The 17,602-nt window shown below is 39.3% G+C and overlaps 1 protein-coding gene across 1 annotated transcript in view; it reads left to right on the forward strand.

The window, feature by feature from the left end:
• Nucleotides 1–9,924, forward strand: part of EEA1 (early endosome antigen 1) — a gene marked incomplete at its 5' end in the record, with an annotated part of 28,708 nt that extends 18,784 nt beyond the window's left edge. Inside the window, 7 exons of the mRNA XM_010284891.1 lie at nucleotides 2,749–2,934; nucleotides 3,391–3,522; nucleotides 5,716–5,901; nucleotides 6,183–6,421; nucleotides 7,895–8,015; nucleotides 8,368–8,466; nucleotides 9,517–9,924. Coding sequence (XP_010283193.1) covers nucleotides 2,749–2,934; nucleotides 3,391–3,522; nucleotides 5,716–5,901; nucleotides 6,183–6,421; nucleotides 7,895–8,015; nucleotides 8,368–8,466; nucleotides 9,517–9,639 — 1,086 coding nt within the window. The remainder of the gene's footprint in view (nucleotides 1–2,748; nucleotides 2,935–3,390; nucleotides 3,523–5,715; nucleotides 5,902–6,182; nucleotides 6,422–7,894; nucleotides 8,016–8,367; nucleotides 8,467–9,516) is intronic.
• Nucleotides 9,925–17,602: the final 7,678 nt, after the last annotated feature.

A 17,602-nucleotide genomic window follows, 5' to 3' on the forward strand; every position in this document is an offset into this window, starting at 1 on the left:
GCCTATAAGTCAGGAGCCTAAGTTGCCTACAGTCAGTCTAACCCTTCTTCTTAGCAAGTGAAGAGAGATCAGGTTAGCATCTGTGAATAATTTTATGTCTCTCCTTGTGCACTGGGATCAGGGAGCACACAGACTAAAGTGCTCATTTGTGCACCTCACTTAGGTAGAATGAATCCAGGTCCTACCACCCAGCTAGGACCAGTTCTGCTGTTGGCATTATTATTTGCACTGTGACAGACCAAGTTGTAGTGAATGAGACTGTTCTATCTTCTTGTCTTTTTATTTATTTATTTAAATTCTATGACAGTCATCCTAGCATCTGTTTTTATCTACAAAAATAAGCACAGATTGGCATCTTCTGTTCTGTGCGTTTTCCTTGCATTTGGTTTTATCTGTCATCCTAAAGGGCAATCTCATGACTGAGGGTATCTTGTTGGGAGAACACCTATCATATTCTGGGAGCAATGGCAAAACTGAATGGTAATTAAATAAGGTAAATGGCATCAGATGTTTTGAGAGGTGCCCTTTTATGTTAAAGATATCAGCTCCTCAGCAGTCCATAAGAATCGGTCTCAATTATGGTCTCTCGTGGAGACCGGGCCAGGAGCAAGGATAATAACTGGAATGTTTAACCATGTGCCAGAAGATTTCTGCTCATTTCCAAAGGATGCTGTGAGGGACTTTTGAGCAAAGCAGAAAGAAAGGCATAAACAGATAGAAGGTTGATTTACTGTTAAAATTATATTAAATGGTTTCCCAGGTAAAGTAGCTAGCATCATTATTAATCACAGCACAATTAAGAGGCACTTGTATATGTAAGTTATAGTATGCTAAATTGTATGCAAAATTCCAAGTCCTCTTATATTACAAAGTACTGAATTATAGAAATGTTTGTGCATAATACAGTGCAGAGTAAGCTGAATACTGGCTCCCCTTATAAGAATGTTTGCATTGTCTTAGCCCAGGTATAGACACAATGAGATAACCTGTCCAGTGTTGACACTTGGGGGGTGGGGGTGTTGAGAGAGGAGTATGCCCTATGTGAGGCTTTTAATTTGGGTGTCACTATCCACTTCATCAAATGTCATCATCCTGTGCTAACAAATTGGATGTAACCACACTTCTTCTACTGGACAAAAAAAATCTGAATAAAAGCTATGGCTTCATTATGTTTCCTTCTAAAACCGGACAGACTATTGGGTTTTCCTGTGAAGATGTTATATGATGATGCTACAAATTCCATCCTTTCTCATTGTTAGGAAAATATGATACTCCACTGCCCACAGTGGACCAGAGCGGGATAATTTTGCTTTAGACTCACCCTGCTGAAAGCTTGAAATTGCAAAAGCACCTCCTATTTTGCTTAAAAAAATTCCAAGTTAACACCTTGCGAAGTGTTAAGTAGTAAACTCTAATATCTCAGAAAGCAAATAAAATAATTTGTCCGCAAATTAATTTTAAAAGCCAGTGTGAGCTTTTTTAAGAGCCACTGGGGTTGTTGAAAATGCTATAGAATCAGCAGTGTTCCATCATTGGTTTTTCAAACTAAGCCGGACTCTACAGACAAAATACTTTAGACATCACAAGGGAGGGTTAGGAGGCATCAGAAAACAATTTGTTTTCAAATCAACATGGGAGTGACTAAAGCATATGCATAATTAAATGAAGTTAAAGTTGTGCTTATTGTTCCTTTTAAAATCACTAACCTTCAACAAGAGGTTTGATTTAAGATTTAAGGAAGAGCTTCAAAAAGAATTTTTTTTTTCCTGAATGAACTTAAATCCTTACTGGTGCACTGAAGGTAATAAATTTATTACTAATAATAAATCTCCTCACTTCACATTCTGTATCTTAGCATCAAAAACTTCCATAAAATACCAATATTTTGGAGGAATGGAGGATGAGTTTGGTATTTTTTTTTTCCACATTGGTTCTTTGTGAAAGAACATGCTTCTAAGTGGAGCTAGTTCTTGCCTAAAAAAACAACCTCCAGAATACCAGCTCAGGAGGAAACCCAAGGTTTGAATTTGCTGTGAGCAAACAGAATGAGCCTTGGGGACAAGTTTTAGATTGTTTCTTGGGGCTTTGCGACCTGTTGTAGAGAGATAAATCCAAGTTCTTTTTCTAGGTAATGGGGAGAGTTGGAGGCAAATAAAATATAATCTGTAGCAGATTTTGAGTGGAAGTTTAAATTTTGTGTTTAAAATCCTGATGCAGCTGAGACTGTGAAACATTTTGTCTTGATATTAGCATTTTTAGGTTGTACATTTCACTTCAGTATTTTAAAAAATATTACAGTTGTCCTAGCACTAGCTTCATTAAGTCATTGGTAAAAAATAGCATTGAATGACTTTTGAAATCTTTATAGTATAGCTTCTCTGCCTCTTCAGTAACAGCTGTCTAGAGTTATAGAGCAGTTGATTTGCCCAGGGAATAAAATAAATTAGTGTGAGCAAATTCAAATTCATTCTCTTTTCATCAGTCACCTTTCATTCTTTGCCCTTTTCACCTTTTCTCTGTGGAATATGTACAGTAAGGTATTGCTGCTGGAAATGGTACTCGGATAGTTTCTTTTTACTTAAGGTAACCTCGTAACCTAGAGTTTCTATGCCTATGCTTTGTCAACATTTGAAGCTAAATGTTGCACACTAGATAACTATTTTTCCGTGTGGAAAATGTTTAAGTGACTGTTGCGTATCTGAAGCTCTTACACTGACAGATAATTTGCAGAGCTCTCTTTGTAATTAGTCCACAGAAGAAAAACTTGCTCTAGCTCAAGAAGAATTAGTTTCCAGCAGAAATCGAATTGCTAGCAATAATCAGCAGATTCAGGAACTGAAGAAAGCAAAGTCTACTCTGGAGCAGGATGTATCAAAGAAGGAGCAGCAGCTGGGTGAGAAGACTAAAATGTTACAGGACCTTCAGAATGACAGGGTAGGTGCCTCTGTCTTTTGAAATCTTCACATAGACACATCCACCCCACGCAGGCACCCTTTATTAATTTCTGTTACATCTCTAAATAAGGGGTATTTTGAGGGCATGGCACTGTTGTAGTGCGTAGCAATGGCAGTTTTGCTGAACCTCTGGTGCAAAGACTTTTAACAGATAGTTGAAGTTAATTTGGTTCAAAATAGGCTGTTAATTTGTTCTAAGTGGCTAGACAGGTGGAAAAACATTATTAGTTTTAAATCTAAAACTGCAAGCATGCTGCTAATTGTTTGCAGCATTTTGTTTACCAGCTGTGGATAAAGTTATGTGGCAGTTGTTTCCTCTTAATTACAAAGCCTCCAAAGTAGGTTTTGGATCCTGGATGTTTTTTGTTTGGTTTATTTTTTTATTTTGTGAACTTGGAAGAAGTAACTTTTCTAGCACTTCTTATTTCTCTTCAAGATTTTGAAAGAAAAAGACTTGGCTAATGAAAAATGTAAAACAACAGAGCTCCAGGAAATAAGGAATAGACTTGAAAAAGAAAGTGCCAAGCTGGGTGAAGAGCTTAGAGCCTGCAAGCAAGAATTTGAGAAGGTATATTGAGACAAACTGAGTCTTCATGTGGTTGGTTATCTGATAAGAAATATGTGCCTACTCAGTAGATGTTATCTGGAATGGCTGTGCAAAGATGATTGCTATAAATATCAGTGTTACAGGTAAGGGAACCAAAGCACAGATTTCGTTGAGGTTCCTGAGTAATGCTGACTTGATTAGGGATAATCCTGGAGCACCGGTGCCCAGTGTTTTTGGCTAAGTAAGTGGACCACATAACTTGTCTTAGCTTCAGGATGGGTTGTAAGCTGCTTTTCTTCTGTTCCACTGTAGATTCACTGTGCGTACCCTTGCTTGACTATTCTGAAGTGCAGAAAGGATGTCCAAAAGTGTCATGAATGTGAAGTTTCCCAGATATTGTAGGCACATCTGGTACTTCTCAAGGATGCGTGGTAGAGTTGAAACTCCGTTGATGTGCTGTGGTTTTTTAAAATGTCTTAAAAAGTCACATTCAGGGAAGAAACAATGTCACAAGACTCATAAAAGACTATCTCCCAAAATCATAAGAGTCATGTGAGTTTTCTGAAGGGTAAAAGTTTGGAGGCTTTAATTAAATGATTTTTAGTCTTCAGTAAAACAATTTCTCTAGAAATATTCTACATTCTACGTATTTAATTTTTTAGTCTCTGTAGAAACAAACACTCCTAAAAGGCTGTAGTTTGTGTTTTCCATGTTATACTAGTAGCAGTTATATTTGCATCTGTTAAGCACACAGGGTTTAAGTTGCTGCATAAGTATAAATGAAGGCACAGTCCCTATACACTAATAAAAAGAAATGTGATATCTTACGAGTTTCAAATGTTCTTTTGTTCTCCAGTGTTTAGAAAATCGTCTCTTATTTTTATATAGAAGTCTACCCTTTGTTTCTGTCAAGCAATCTATGTACTTTCTTGGATTTGGGGGAAAGGTTATTATAATTCTCATCATTTCTAAAATCTCTATTCTAAAGAAGAAAATTAATAAAGATGTATATAAAATGTGCGCACACCGATGGCAGCTTAATATTAATCTCTTCATCTCCCTACAAGCAATCAGACTAAACTAGAAATTGTTTCCTAAAGGCTTATACTCTGTTTCCCATCTCCTATCGAGGAAAGGGTAGATACACATCTATAGCGCATCCCCTGTCCTCAGGATATGTTCTCTCTCTGTCTTTGGTTTGGTTTTAATTTGTGACATGAATTTTGATTCATGGAAAACTGGCAACGCCTATTAGTCTGTTAGTACCTGTATGTAATTTTAAGGAAAATGGTTCCCGTAAATTTTAATAATTATTCTACCTCAGGATTTTTTATGTTTTATTACAGAACAAGTAAAACTAATATTTAAAACCAAATGTATCACCCTACTTGCTTAAAACAGGGTGATCATTTATACATTTAAGACTAATAGAAACTAGCTTTCTTCCATCAGTGTTTGGTTTTTACATTGTCACTACAACACTTTTAACCTCATGATTGCAACCAGAGAGCAATGTGAAGTAAATTTTAGAACAGACTGTAGAAAATGACAATGGACATATCTTTTCAAAGAACTGTAGAATATAATCCAACAGAGCTTCCACTACTTTAGTAGAAACATACATGTTCATCCTGGAGAAGAGAAGGGTCCAGGTGAGACCTTACTGCAGCCTCACAGTACTTAAAGGGGGCTTCTAAGAAAGATGGGGACAGACTTTTTAGCAGGGCCTGAAGCGACAGGACAAGGGGTAATGGTTTTAAACTAAACCAGAGTAGATTTCGGCTAAATCTAAGGAGGGAGTTTTTCCCAATGAGGATGATGAAACACTGGCACAGGTTGCCCAGAGAGGTGGTAGATGCCCCATCCCTGGAAAGATTCAAGGTCAGGTTGGACGGGGCTCTGAGCAACCTGATCTAGTTGAAGATGTCCCTGCTCACTGCAGGGAGGTTGGGCTAAATGACCTTAAAATGTCTCTTTCAACCCAAAGATTCTATGATTAAATTAATTTTTAAAATGTAATGTTGTTCATAATATAGGTTTAAGTTTGAAATCTTTGATCATGAAAATCATTGTGCTATAAAATCATCCTTTCTTCCAGGGATAAACTAAAAATTATTACTGTCCTCTCCTTGGAAAGAATTACGGTAGTTTTGAATTTAAATAATTTACACTTCCAGTGTTGCTACTTTAACTTTGAGCTCTGTATCCTAACAGGAGGTGGCAAATCTCAAGGATGCAAAACAGCTATTGATTCAACAGAAATTAGAGCTGCAGGGCAAAATAGATAATATGAATTCAGCTCTGGAACAGGAGAAAAAGAACCATCAAGCTGTCAAAGATCAGCTGAAAAAGAGAGAAGAGGAGCTGAAGGAAGAATGTGCTGAAATTGAAGCTAAACTGGTTAGTATGTTAGAGAGTATATGACTGTTGTTTTGTGAACACGCCTTTGGATTCTTTTAGGGACAGAGAGGAAGCAAAGAGTTGACTTTAGTTTCACATTACATTAATTTTTAAATGACAAGGTCAGAAATCTTTGAGGCATTTAATGCTGTAGGAAAGTTCAGTGGGATGACAGCCTTGTCTAAGAGAGTTTGTTGATTGAAAGTAGTGATTCTAGTACAGTAAGATTCTTTGTCTCAATTAAATGTAGGGAATAGGGAAATTGTTCCGTTGTTTCTTAGCATACAGAGAAAAAAGACAAAGAAGAAGAAAACCGGAAACATGAGGAAAAGGAGACCAAGCTCACCATGCAGGTCACAGCTCTGAATGAAAACCTGGCTACCATGAAGAAAGAGTGGCAAAGCAGTCAGAGGCGAGTGAGTGAGCTGGAGAAACAGACGGATGATTTACGTGGGGACATTGCTGTCTTGGAGGCAACAGTGCAGAATAATCAGGATGAGAGAAGAGCGTTGCTGGAGAGGTAAGTTGTGGTCATGATGATGTGGAAGCGTAGTTTGGGAAATGGATAGCCTCACACTGAAAACTTGTTTCAGTTGATTCAGGATACTATATTCATGCTTTATTTAAATCCATGTTTGTCTCTAGTGCCTGAGCTGTGGGTGCAGTTTCCAGAGTGCAACCTTCCGTTGTCCCTGCCAAAGCACTGCAAGGGGGTTGGGAACAAACTGTGCTCTTTGTGGGCTTTGACAGGGTGACTGTTTTATAGAAAATCAGGCAGGCTTATCAGGCTTACTTATCACCAAAGTCACAGCTCTGTGCTTGTGCACAAAGATTTACACCTATCCATAAGAGCCTTCTGAATGCGTTGGGCTGCTCTGAGCTTTGAGGTGTGTAGGTTGTGGCTTCTCATCTCATCTGTTGTGTGAACCTTGCAAGGCCTGTTAGAGAGAACTTCTCTTACCCGAGTTAACTATCCTTCTCTGTCACTCTGAGGCTCCACTGCCTTGACTCAGTCAGAGTGGACACCCTAGTCATCCAGAAGCCTGGAAGAGACTTCTTAGTGCCTCTGATAACAGAATTTGCTTAGGCACTTCTAGGTGTGCCCACTGCTCAATGTTAGGAGATGGAATGTGTAATTGGATTAGATAGGCTAAGGTTCACACAAGAGTCACTTTCTTCCTCCTGAAAATCTACAGTCTCCTTTTCTCCACTTCCGCTATTGCCTCTACAATATATTTAAGTCTTAGGTAAGCAGAGCACCTTTCCTTCAGGCAGCAAGAGGCATGTAAGGCAGCGAGAGTTACCCGAAAGCAGTGATTACTAGGATAGAAGAAATACCTGTGAGACAGGAAACTTTCTTCATCCATGTTTTCTGACATGTTTGGTGAAGTCAGAGTGGAAAACTTTTTTTGATACTGTCAAGCTTGCTGATTTGGTTTTTGAGCAATAGACATTGGGAAAGGATGGGATCAATTCAAGTGAGATCCTCTTTCTTTGGCAATCCCTTGCCAAACTGTGCTGAACTCATCCAGTAGCTGTTTACGGCTTGGCAGATAAAGACCTTTTGAAATATGGCTTTCAGCAGTTAACCGAATTTCAGCTGATGGGACGTGGCCTTGCTAAAAGAAAAAGGTTTCTTTTCTGCTCCTTTGTCTGACCTGGTCTGCTGCAGCTGGTTTGTGAGAGTGTCCTGTTGCACAGGGGTACTTATTGGCGCTTGCTATTGATGGACTGCATTCAGTACTGTCCCTGGTTTTGGGAGTAACTCCAGGTATTAATAAGCCACAGATACTTGGGAGCAATGCCAGATAATCTTGAATTGATTGTTACAAGAGAACATTTTTCCAGTCGAGGCATCCAAGAACGTTTCACAGCAAGGATATTTTTGGCTGGATTTTATGAGAGGAACTTCTCAGTCATGACAATCTGCCCAAAGGAGGCAGTGTACATTGCCTCATAAGCTTTGAGCTAACTATTTACTATTTTTCCTCAGGTGTATAAAAAGTGAGGGAGAAATTGAAAAGCTTCAAGCCAAACTTGTAGAAATGAAGAAAAAGCTGGACAACACTACTGCTGCAATGCAGGAACTTGGCCGAGAAAACCAGTCATTACAGGTATAATTGAATTTGAAGCAATTAAACCTGTTGATTCTCTGTGTGGGAACTTATGAGAATTTCAGGTTTGTGTCAGATTGGTGGTGGGTTACATTTACAGAGTGATTAAGATGTTATGCTTGTGGTGTATGAGGGCCATATTCCTGTCTGTGGTCTTAATCTGTCTTAAATCTTCTCAGTTTTGAAAGTTGAAAGATTTTCTCTCTGAACAAATATAAACTCTCAGCATCGTGGCAGAATTGGTGCTTTTATACCACACTAGGTAGTGTGTGCAGTGAAAATAGAGGAAATTAGTAGGAATTAGACATGCATTTTTTTTAAAAAAAGCTTTTTTTTAATATCTTCTATACAGATCAAACACACCCAAGCTCTCAACAGGAAGTGGGCAGAAGACAATGAGGTACAGAATTGTATGGCCTGTGGAAAAGGCTTTTCGGTGACAGTGAGAAGGGTAGGTGTGTTCTACTGTGTGTCTGTGGGGATTTTTTTTTCCCTATTGTTTTCAAACTCTTAGATGGGATACAAACTTCAGAAAAGGCCTTAATAGTGCTGTGATACTCAGGACATCTCAGAATACAGTTATTGCATGCAGAGCCTTAAATATTAAAAATAAAGCTTGTGGACCTTACTTTATTCATGATTCTTTTGCCGTTTTAACAGCATCAGTTTATAAACAGTATTAAAATAGTTCAGTTCCCTAAACGAGCAAGCAAAATTACACTGTTATTTATAAGCAGTCTGAACTGGATTTACAGGTAAAAAAGGAATGTAAATTTGTTGAAGTTAGATATATGTGAAAATACAAGGCACCAACATGATCTGGTGCTTTGTGACTATTACTTTCTAAACACCGACTAGAAATGGAATAGAAGAAGCAACTGGATGTGATTTAGGTCTGTAGTCAAGCCGCCTTTGTAAAAACAGCTTTGGTCAGCGAAGATGTTAGCATCCCTCAATTGTCAGGATCTGCCCTTCATCCAGAGATTACCATCCCTCCAACAAGCGACTTGGCATTGAAGTAGATGAGGGAAATTCATGAGGTTCATTTTGCAGTGCTTCCTGACTTCGTTTTAGGTGTCTCTCCCTGACCTGCATTATTTGTAGTGATGTACTTTGGGTAGTCTTTGAACAAAGGCTGCTGGATCCTTTGATTCAAGGGTACTTCCCATGTGAAAGCAGGTACTTACATGTAGGAAGAACATGTTTTTATGTGACCAAAACAAGTTCAAGAGGAGAAATTCAAGAGGAAGGTGAACTTCAATCAGTTCACTTCCGAACCTGGTATAGTGTCCTGACTTAGTGAAGCACTTCAGAATATTTTACTTCTATACCTTTTAGAAAGGATTTACTCCTGTGCCCTTCTGTGTTCAGTGTAACTACTGTTTAATAATTCAGACTAACTTCTGAAACATGGGAGTTGACTGGACATGATAGTGATTTCTACCAAGTGATCGATTCCCTATCATTGATGTTCAGCATGTATATTTCTTCTCTTACACAGCACCACTGTAGACAGTGTGGAAATATCTTTTGTGCCGAGTGCTCAGCAAAGAATGCCTTAACTCCTTCTTCTAAGAAGCCTGTCCGGGTCTGCGATACTTGCTTTAATGACTTGCAAGGATAACTGGCTATCGTGAGTGACAAAGAAATGTTACACTAAAGTCTATAATTTCTGTTGATGCACTTCGTTCAGCACTCAGACTACTATTCAGTTTGGACAATGATTGTAACACTTGGCAAAATTTAGTATATTTTAAAATGTTTATTGATACCAAGTAAAACTATTGTATTTTTTGTGAGACATGGGCTCAGATCATCCATAGCTTATTGCCATTTATCCTGGAAAGAGCTTCTATGTCTAGATTAGAAATACCAGTTATTTGTAAATAAAGTTTAAACAGAGGAGTAACAATGTATTTTTTTATCTTTTATTTTTTTGTTCAAGAGAAACAGCGTTTATGTGATATTGCAGTTTATTCTTGTTTCCTTCAAAGAAAAAGGAAGATGCAAAAACTTGTGAGGATTTTATGTATCAAATGTTGCTGTAAAAGCATAACTAATTGTTGCATTTGATTGCATATCTGATGTTCTTTATAACCCCTTGTGATTTTGTTTTCTTTCTATCTCTCTGGTTCTTGAACTTTTCTCTCTAAAGTTCGAACTCCCCAGTGAGGGTAACGGCTGGACTTCAACTCAGTTTTATTTGCCCACTTTGTTGTAGTATCAGCACCCAAGTCCTTATCCAACTACAGCGCTTGGATGCTGGAGCATCTTTACACATACTGCATTGCAGAGTTTGTGTGTGTGTATGTGTGTCAGAGAGAGAGAGTATGTGTGAACAAATGAGACAAAGTTTAGCTGACATTGTAGGAATATTACATCATACATTACAATACTCCATCCCGTATTGATTGATTGCACTTCTACATATTCAGCGGATGGATTTTAATATTTGAGAAACCTTATATGTGGGTTTTAAAAACCAAACAAACAATACTGGTAGTAGCACATCCCTCCCCTGCCCATGCCCTGGAAGCTCTGAGAGGTCCTTGTGGTTCTAAGGGACATCCAGACCTTCCATGCTTGGTATCCTACTAAGAAGAGTCTTTTTTGAGACTGCTGCAGTTTATCTGACCTTTTCTTCTGTCCCTTACCTCAGCTTTTGGTGGAAGAAGCTGAACTCCAGCTACACTTAACAAACCTGAGTTTTTCGTTGTTCCATCTGACCCCTGTTACTGAGGACTCTTAAATGTTATGTTAGTTTTATGACTTCGTCTGCTCAGGACAGTGGTGTGAATCTCCTGCTACTGGCTTAGTTATAAGTCAAGCAGCTCTAAATAAGAGGCCAATACATATGTCTTTAGATATTTATTCATATCTTCTTTTCTTACTTGCAACAGAGGTTTCTTGTAGAGTCCATGTAGGCTCCAAACTTCTTTTTTTGTTGCGATTTTATTTACACCTCTTCATTCTTTTCTGCCTGTCTCTAACTTTTCTTCCCTTTGTATCTGGTATTTCAAAACCATTAAGGTTATTTCTTCTGAGCAGGGGTTATACCTTCCAATGCTTAGGGACCCTTTTTCTTAAATACCCTAATAAATTCACCACACCTCAAGCCCTTCTGTGTCTTACAAAATTGTCCCAGTTTTTCAGAGAAAAGGACTGTGTCCTGAATTCCTCTACTTCTTGCCCAGGTAAGGAATCAAATTCTGTCACAATTATGGAAGCTTAGCCATCATTAAGCAGGTTCGTTTGCTTTTAGCTATTGACAACTCTGCATGTGAATGAAAAAGAGTCTCTTTTATGAAAAATGTCTAGTCCTGATGAACTCTGAAGTGAAAAATCTTATTCTCTCTTCTCCAGAAGTAGTGATTTGTATCGTTCATATCCCTTCTTAGCTTACCTGTCTAGTTCTACATTTGCAGCCTCAAGGAGTCCTCCTCAAGGAGTTTTCTTAAAATTAAATTCTTATTTCCCAAAAGCCAGTTGAATTATGTAACTGTTCTCCTCACTGTAAAGGGGTTTGGGATACAAACATAGTTTATGTGAAATACTGACCTGCTTTTCTGGTTCAAATTTGAGAGTTGCTTGCTCAAAAGAAACAACTGCTGCCACGATTCGGTATGAACAGAGTGTCTGGACTTGCTGATTGTCCTCATCAGTGTAACTGTTTGGCATAAGAGTCTTTTGAATAGAAAATATGAACAGAATCTCTGCCTCTGGGAATTTTTTTTCTACTTATTTATTGAGAGAATCCGAAGAGTTTGCTTTCAAGCCTTTCTTTGTCTGACACGTGATTTCAGAAATATGGGAAAGGGAAAGATGTGACAGTCGTGCTCCAGCCTAGATGCACTTTGCCCTGTTGTGTAGAACACGGAGCCTCATGCTGCTCTCGGGGTGAAGACAACCACGTGGAGCAGAAGGGATTTTGAGAGGGAAGAGAGAAGCTTCCAATGACTGCACAGAGACAAGACACATGAGGCAGAGGAAGATGGAAAGCTTTCAGGGGGAGCTAGGAAAACGGTTAAAAGACTCACTTGTGTTCAGGCATTTTGCTTGTGAATGGGAATATGTGAAAGCTGAGGAGGGAGCTCTGCAGTAAAGAGAAAGTAGTAGAAGCTCTAGTAGGGTTGTTCTTAATTCAGCCTTTTGGGATGCCTTTGTGTAAAAACAAGGAGAGTCACCTCACTCAGCTGGCTGCCGAAGCAGTGCAGTTGGCTGACTGCAGATCAGGCCTTCGTCTGGAGTCCCTTAGCTTCAGCGGCAAAACCAGCTTGATTTCTGAAGGTTGCTTTTTGCTGACCAGTTTATATGACCCACTTTTTGAGGGGATGGGAATGCTTTTCAAATGCACATTTGTAGAAAGAGGGATTGTTAAAATCTGGAGTAACAGTGGTGGGGTAGAAGCTTTCATGCTTGAGCTTTGAGTCTACAGCAATAGGTCAGGATTTCTACAGCTTTTCACTGGAGTAAATTTATTACTCTATTGCTAAATCTTACGCTGCTTTTGTGCTTATGATTCTTAGTACTGGTCTGTATTTGTTGACAAGTTGATGGTATAATAGACCCTGTAATGCTCTTGGCCTCACTGCCAGTTTGGAAGTTGTGCTCAAGCTCAGTAAAATGACCTATGAGATAGATAGATAATTAGGGAAACTGGAAGGTGAAAAACTTTGTATTTATAAATCTGCTTGGAGAGGCTGACCATTTTGATGGGCATGTTGTCAGTAGGAATGTGTTTTTTTGTTGCACTGCTTTAAAATATAAATAATAGGAAAACCTAGTAAAAAGCCTGGTAACTTTTACCATGCTGAGTTAAAAAAGGATTCCAGGCAAAGTAGTTTAATGCACTGATTTTTCAGACTGCAGACACAGGAACAGAGGGGAAAACTAATAAAATGGCAGAAGAGACTAGAGCCTTTGAAGCAGAGGACACACAGCGATGTGTTTTTGCAGCTTCTAGCAAGAACCAGATTGATCTGATTGACTGAGGAGAGGCCAGTATAGAGCAAGAGGTGGAAATAATGGTAAAACTAGTGCTCGAACCAGTAGGTGTGAGGGATCCTCATGCTACCTTTGATTACTAGCCATTACTGTGGCATCAGGTATGTGACGGTCAAGTGTGGGGTTTGTACCTGAAACTGTCGCCTCTGCAGGACACTCCATCCACATTCAGAATTGCTGGGGGAGCAGAATATGAGAGACCAGCTGCTACGTGGGCTGCGACAAGCTACGGAGGCAATCGGAAAAGTGTAAAGGATAGTCTTGCTAAGGGTGGGGAGAGGTTCTTTGACTTCCTGAAGACATCACCTCTCTTCCCAATAAAACAGCTACAATGCCTTGGGCTGTTGCCTCCAAAATGTCAAATCCAACTGTTCTACTCTGGCCTCATGTCAGCAGTACCATATTTCATACTTCCATCCTGCAATGCCTCTGGAGGCAGGTAGCGTTGCAGAGGTCAGTGGCAGGCTTTTGATCTTAGCTGGCTGTGCTTCATGGTTATTTCTTCTCCCTATGTATTCCTTCCCTCCAGTAATCTTCCCCTTTCTGCAAAGGTTGAACAAAGAGGATAAAATTAATGACTCACAGTAGGAAGAGTTGCTGTCTGCAGATGAAGAGACGAAAGGCATTTTCTGCTGCAGCTTCTAAGAGAGGCAAGAGGTTTAGAGGGATCTCATTTTTCAGCTGGCTTCACTCTCTGGCACAAGAGTCTGAGGCTCTGGGGCACAGTGCGTGTTTTTTTCTGTTTTTGGAAGGTGTCAAGTAACCAAGTTGCCATGGAGTGTGGAGCGCTAGGTACACAAGAACAATGACTGTTTTTGTTGGGTTTGGGATGGTTAGGATTATTTGTGAATCCTCACTGGAAAAGCTTTTCTTAGTGAAGCAAGAAGGGATTTGGGAGCAGAAGCATGAAATAACCTTGCTGTGTTTGTATTACATTAGCAAGAACAATTGAGTCTGTCATGCTAGAGGTGACATTCCTAAAGAAGGAATCTGCAAAACTCAAGTACTTTTCGGGATTGTTAAATGTCAAACACAAAGTAGGAACAAATGCTTTTTGCAAAACTTGAAGAATGTATGACCAATACTCAGTGGCAGACAGAAAACAACTGGAGCTGAAGTTCAAACAGAATATAAACTATGCCAAGAAGAATGATACTATGGTTTGAGTATGTGGAAACTGATAAAGTACTCCTCCAAGTACCACCCCTACCACTCTCCTATTCTTGGAGGACTAGGAAACAACACTGTCATTTGCACTATGCACTTTTTGCTGTCTTAACTGAATATAATCTACAGTAAATGAAATGTCGTTGTTGGCTTTGCATGTGTTAGCTGTAATCAATGAACAGAAGGTTCATCTTCAGCTGGACTTTCACTGTATTACATTTGGCCCCTTGCTAAGTAAGGAGAATTTTACTCATCATTCCTTTGTACCAAAAATGCGATCATTGTCTGAGAGCACATGTAACAACAAACCCCACGTAGTCACACAGACGTTGTCTTTGTAGAGCTTCATTTTAAGATTATAAAATGAGAAAACATGAATTTTATGTATTTTCAAGGGTCTTGCCAGTTGTACAGTTCTTAATTTTTGAAGTCTTGACCTCAACACCCCTTCTAGGATAAGTTTAAAGTTATTGTCCAACCACAGCCTCTCCAAAATCACTAAGTGGTGTACTTTTCAAAAACAGCAATAATTTGATAGTAAAGTCCCTTCACAGAACTCAGTTTTGGGGATTTTTTTTTTTTTAAGGGGCACTGAATAAAGAGGTTTGCATCTTTAGAGGGAACATCAGATGCCACTTAAGATCACAATAATGAAGAGGATAGGTACTAGTTAACGTAATAAACTCTGCCTTTTGTCTGTAGCTCACCACATACTATGCACTCACTCTGCAGTAGATACAGGAGTATCTGCTCGTTTGAAGATTACTGAAGCCCTACTAACCCTTTTGGATCAACCTTACTATGAAAGCAGAAGCCTGGCAGGCGTGTTTTCCAATTTTTCCTCACCCTATGACCTAAATGAAAAACAAATTCATCTGTATTTCCTGCCTTTTTTGGTTAAAGAGGGCAAAAAAGGGAAAGAATGATCATCGTTGTATGTCAACAGGCCAGTGCTGGCAGGTCCAGGCTCCTGCTGTTGGCTTTATTGCAAAGTACTCCGTTGTATCACGCTAAGGCTTGATTCCTGGCGTAAAGGGGACATTTAAAAGAATGTCTCGCTGGGTTAGCAAATACCAGAACTTTTTATAGTAATGTGTCCAAAATGCTGCTTGTATAGGATTTGTCACTTTTGTAAGAAAAAAAAAAATTCACACGCAAAAAAAAAAAATCATAAAACCCCACCATTTGATGCCATTACATAAGATTTCGTTTAAACTACCTCTCAGCGTGAAAGTCAAACATTAGGTAAGTTTAAGGTTTGCTCACTGTCATATTATGTAGAAGTTATAGTGAATGCCAAAATTGCAAAAGTTTCACCAAAAAGGAAAAAGGTTAAGTCTTTTTTTTTTTAATGTGTTTCAAAGTATCCAGTAGTTTCAAGATATTGTAAACTCTGTTGTATTCTTTTAAACTTCTATAGTTTCAGTCTTGCAAACTCTAGCTGCTGGACAGGAAATAAATCATAACCACAGGCTTTCATAACCACGGTCTGCTGGGTAAAAACAATTTTGTATGCAGCTTTGTCGTTTGGCCATAGGTTGCCTCATTCACGAAATGTACCATTAATTTAGTCTTCTTTTTTTTCTTCAGTACTCAAGATGTAAACTTGATGAATGGTATTCTGTAAAGGATGCGTGCCACAAATTACATTGTCTTGTTTGCCTCTTTTCTGAATTTTGATGATCAGTTTGTTATTGCAGACGTGAATATTGCTCATACAACAATTTCTGTAAAATTGTATAAATTATAAATGGAAAAAATTTTAAGTTCTTACGCAGTATTTAGAGGCAACGTATAATACTATCCTTATGTTGCAGTTTTACCTACAGAGTACTGCACTTTTAAACTGGATCATACCATCTTGGTAGGTGTAGATAGATTTTTTTTTTGTGTGTGTGTGTGCATGAGTGTGTTTTGTTTCTTTTTCATTGAAGTTTGATTCTCTTAAGTTCCATTTTCAGTGTTTGTGTTTACTACTTGTGATCATGTAGTTGTGCCTTAACATCGTGAAAGAATTTAGTCCAGCGTGCACTGTAGTTCCTAAACTCTGCGATTTGGAAGGTGGCTATGGATTTGGATGAGAAAATGACACCATGCATCAACGGGTTCTGTATAAACTATGATAAAATGTTATTGAGATGTCATTTTTGTTTTCTAACCTGTGAAAGGAATGATTAATGACAATAAAAAAAAAAGTTAGACCTTTCTAATAGACCAGTTCTGTCATTCAAAACTACGTTGCCCCACTTCAGATGGCAAAGCTACTTTGAAATGGGGGATATACCATTTTACAAATGAACTGTTGGGAAGACACGCACCTAAGAACAAGCTAAATGCTCCAGTTTCTTAGACGTCTGGGGACCTGCAACAAATGCTTTCATGTTCCTGAGGAGGGAGTGATAATGACCATTTTTCAAATTTGTTTTTTCACAAGTTAAATTCAGAGTAGTTTTTCCATTCCCAGTAACTGCACAAAACCGCCGCATATCTGCGTTCAGTTAAAGCCCTTCTGTCACTGGCTGTCTTCAGACATCGCATTCAGTGCAGTTGGACAATTGGCAACTGGAAGACTTGGAGGTAGCACTTGTTTTATTTTTTAGACTAATGAAGGGCTCACTTGTGAGACGAAAACCTCTTTCAGGATGGAACCGTGTTGCAGAGAGAAGCCAGGTGATTGGTGTGTGTGAGATCAGTCCTGTGACAAAGCCACTACTGAATTGTGGGGGCATTCACAAAAAACCTGTGTTTAGCTATTGAAGCAGATCTTCCTAGGGGCTCTGTGGAAACACTGGAGAGAGTCAGAGAGAAGAAGTCTCCTGAAAGGCAATTTAAGTTGGGAAGTTAATTTCTGCCTCAGCTGCTTTCTGAGGCATCTTTCTCTCCAGACCACAGAAGAGCCTGTTGAGCTTATGTCTCCTTAAAGCCTGTGCGTGAATACTTCCTTCCCCTGGGATGTCCTCCTTGGAGATGTGCAGGCCTCCAGGAAATACTGAATCTCTGGGACTACTTAGTTGTCTCGTTAACTGAGCAGAACCTGGCTTAAGGTCATTTTGGCAAAAAATATGTGGAGTAGTAAAACACACCCTCCTTTCTGCTGGCGCACAAAGCGCAGAGCTTAGTGTGTCAGGTGTGGCTTCTCTGGGCTTGAAATATCTTTTTGTCTTACCAGCATTGGTTTCAAGATACTGTGAGGTTCTGGTGAGGCACCAGGGGTGGAAGGGGGAGGGTGTGATGCACTGTGCAGCTGAGCTTGGGGTCGGGGAGATAGAGCACCACTGTGTAAGCCAAGTTGTGGCTAAGTGGTTGCAGCTTGGGTGCTGTCCTGGAGGAGACCTGCTGTCTGCACTCTGTTCTGCTCTCCTGCCTTACACATTCACCACTTGGCATGCAGCCTGAGTGGCTGGTCCTTTCCCAGG

The sequence above is a fragment of the Phaethon lepturus genome, unplaced genomic scaffold (assembly GCF_000687285.1).
Source record: "Phaethon lepturus isolate BGI_N335 unplaced genomic scaffold, ASM68728v1 scaffold964, whole genome shotgun sequence".
NCBI classification, from domain to species: domain Eukaryota; kingdom Metazoa; phylum Chordata; class Aves; order Phaethontiformes; family Phaethontidae; genus Phaethon; species Phaethon lepturus.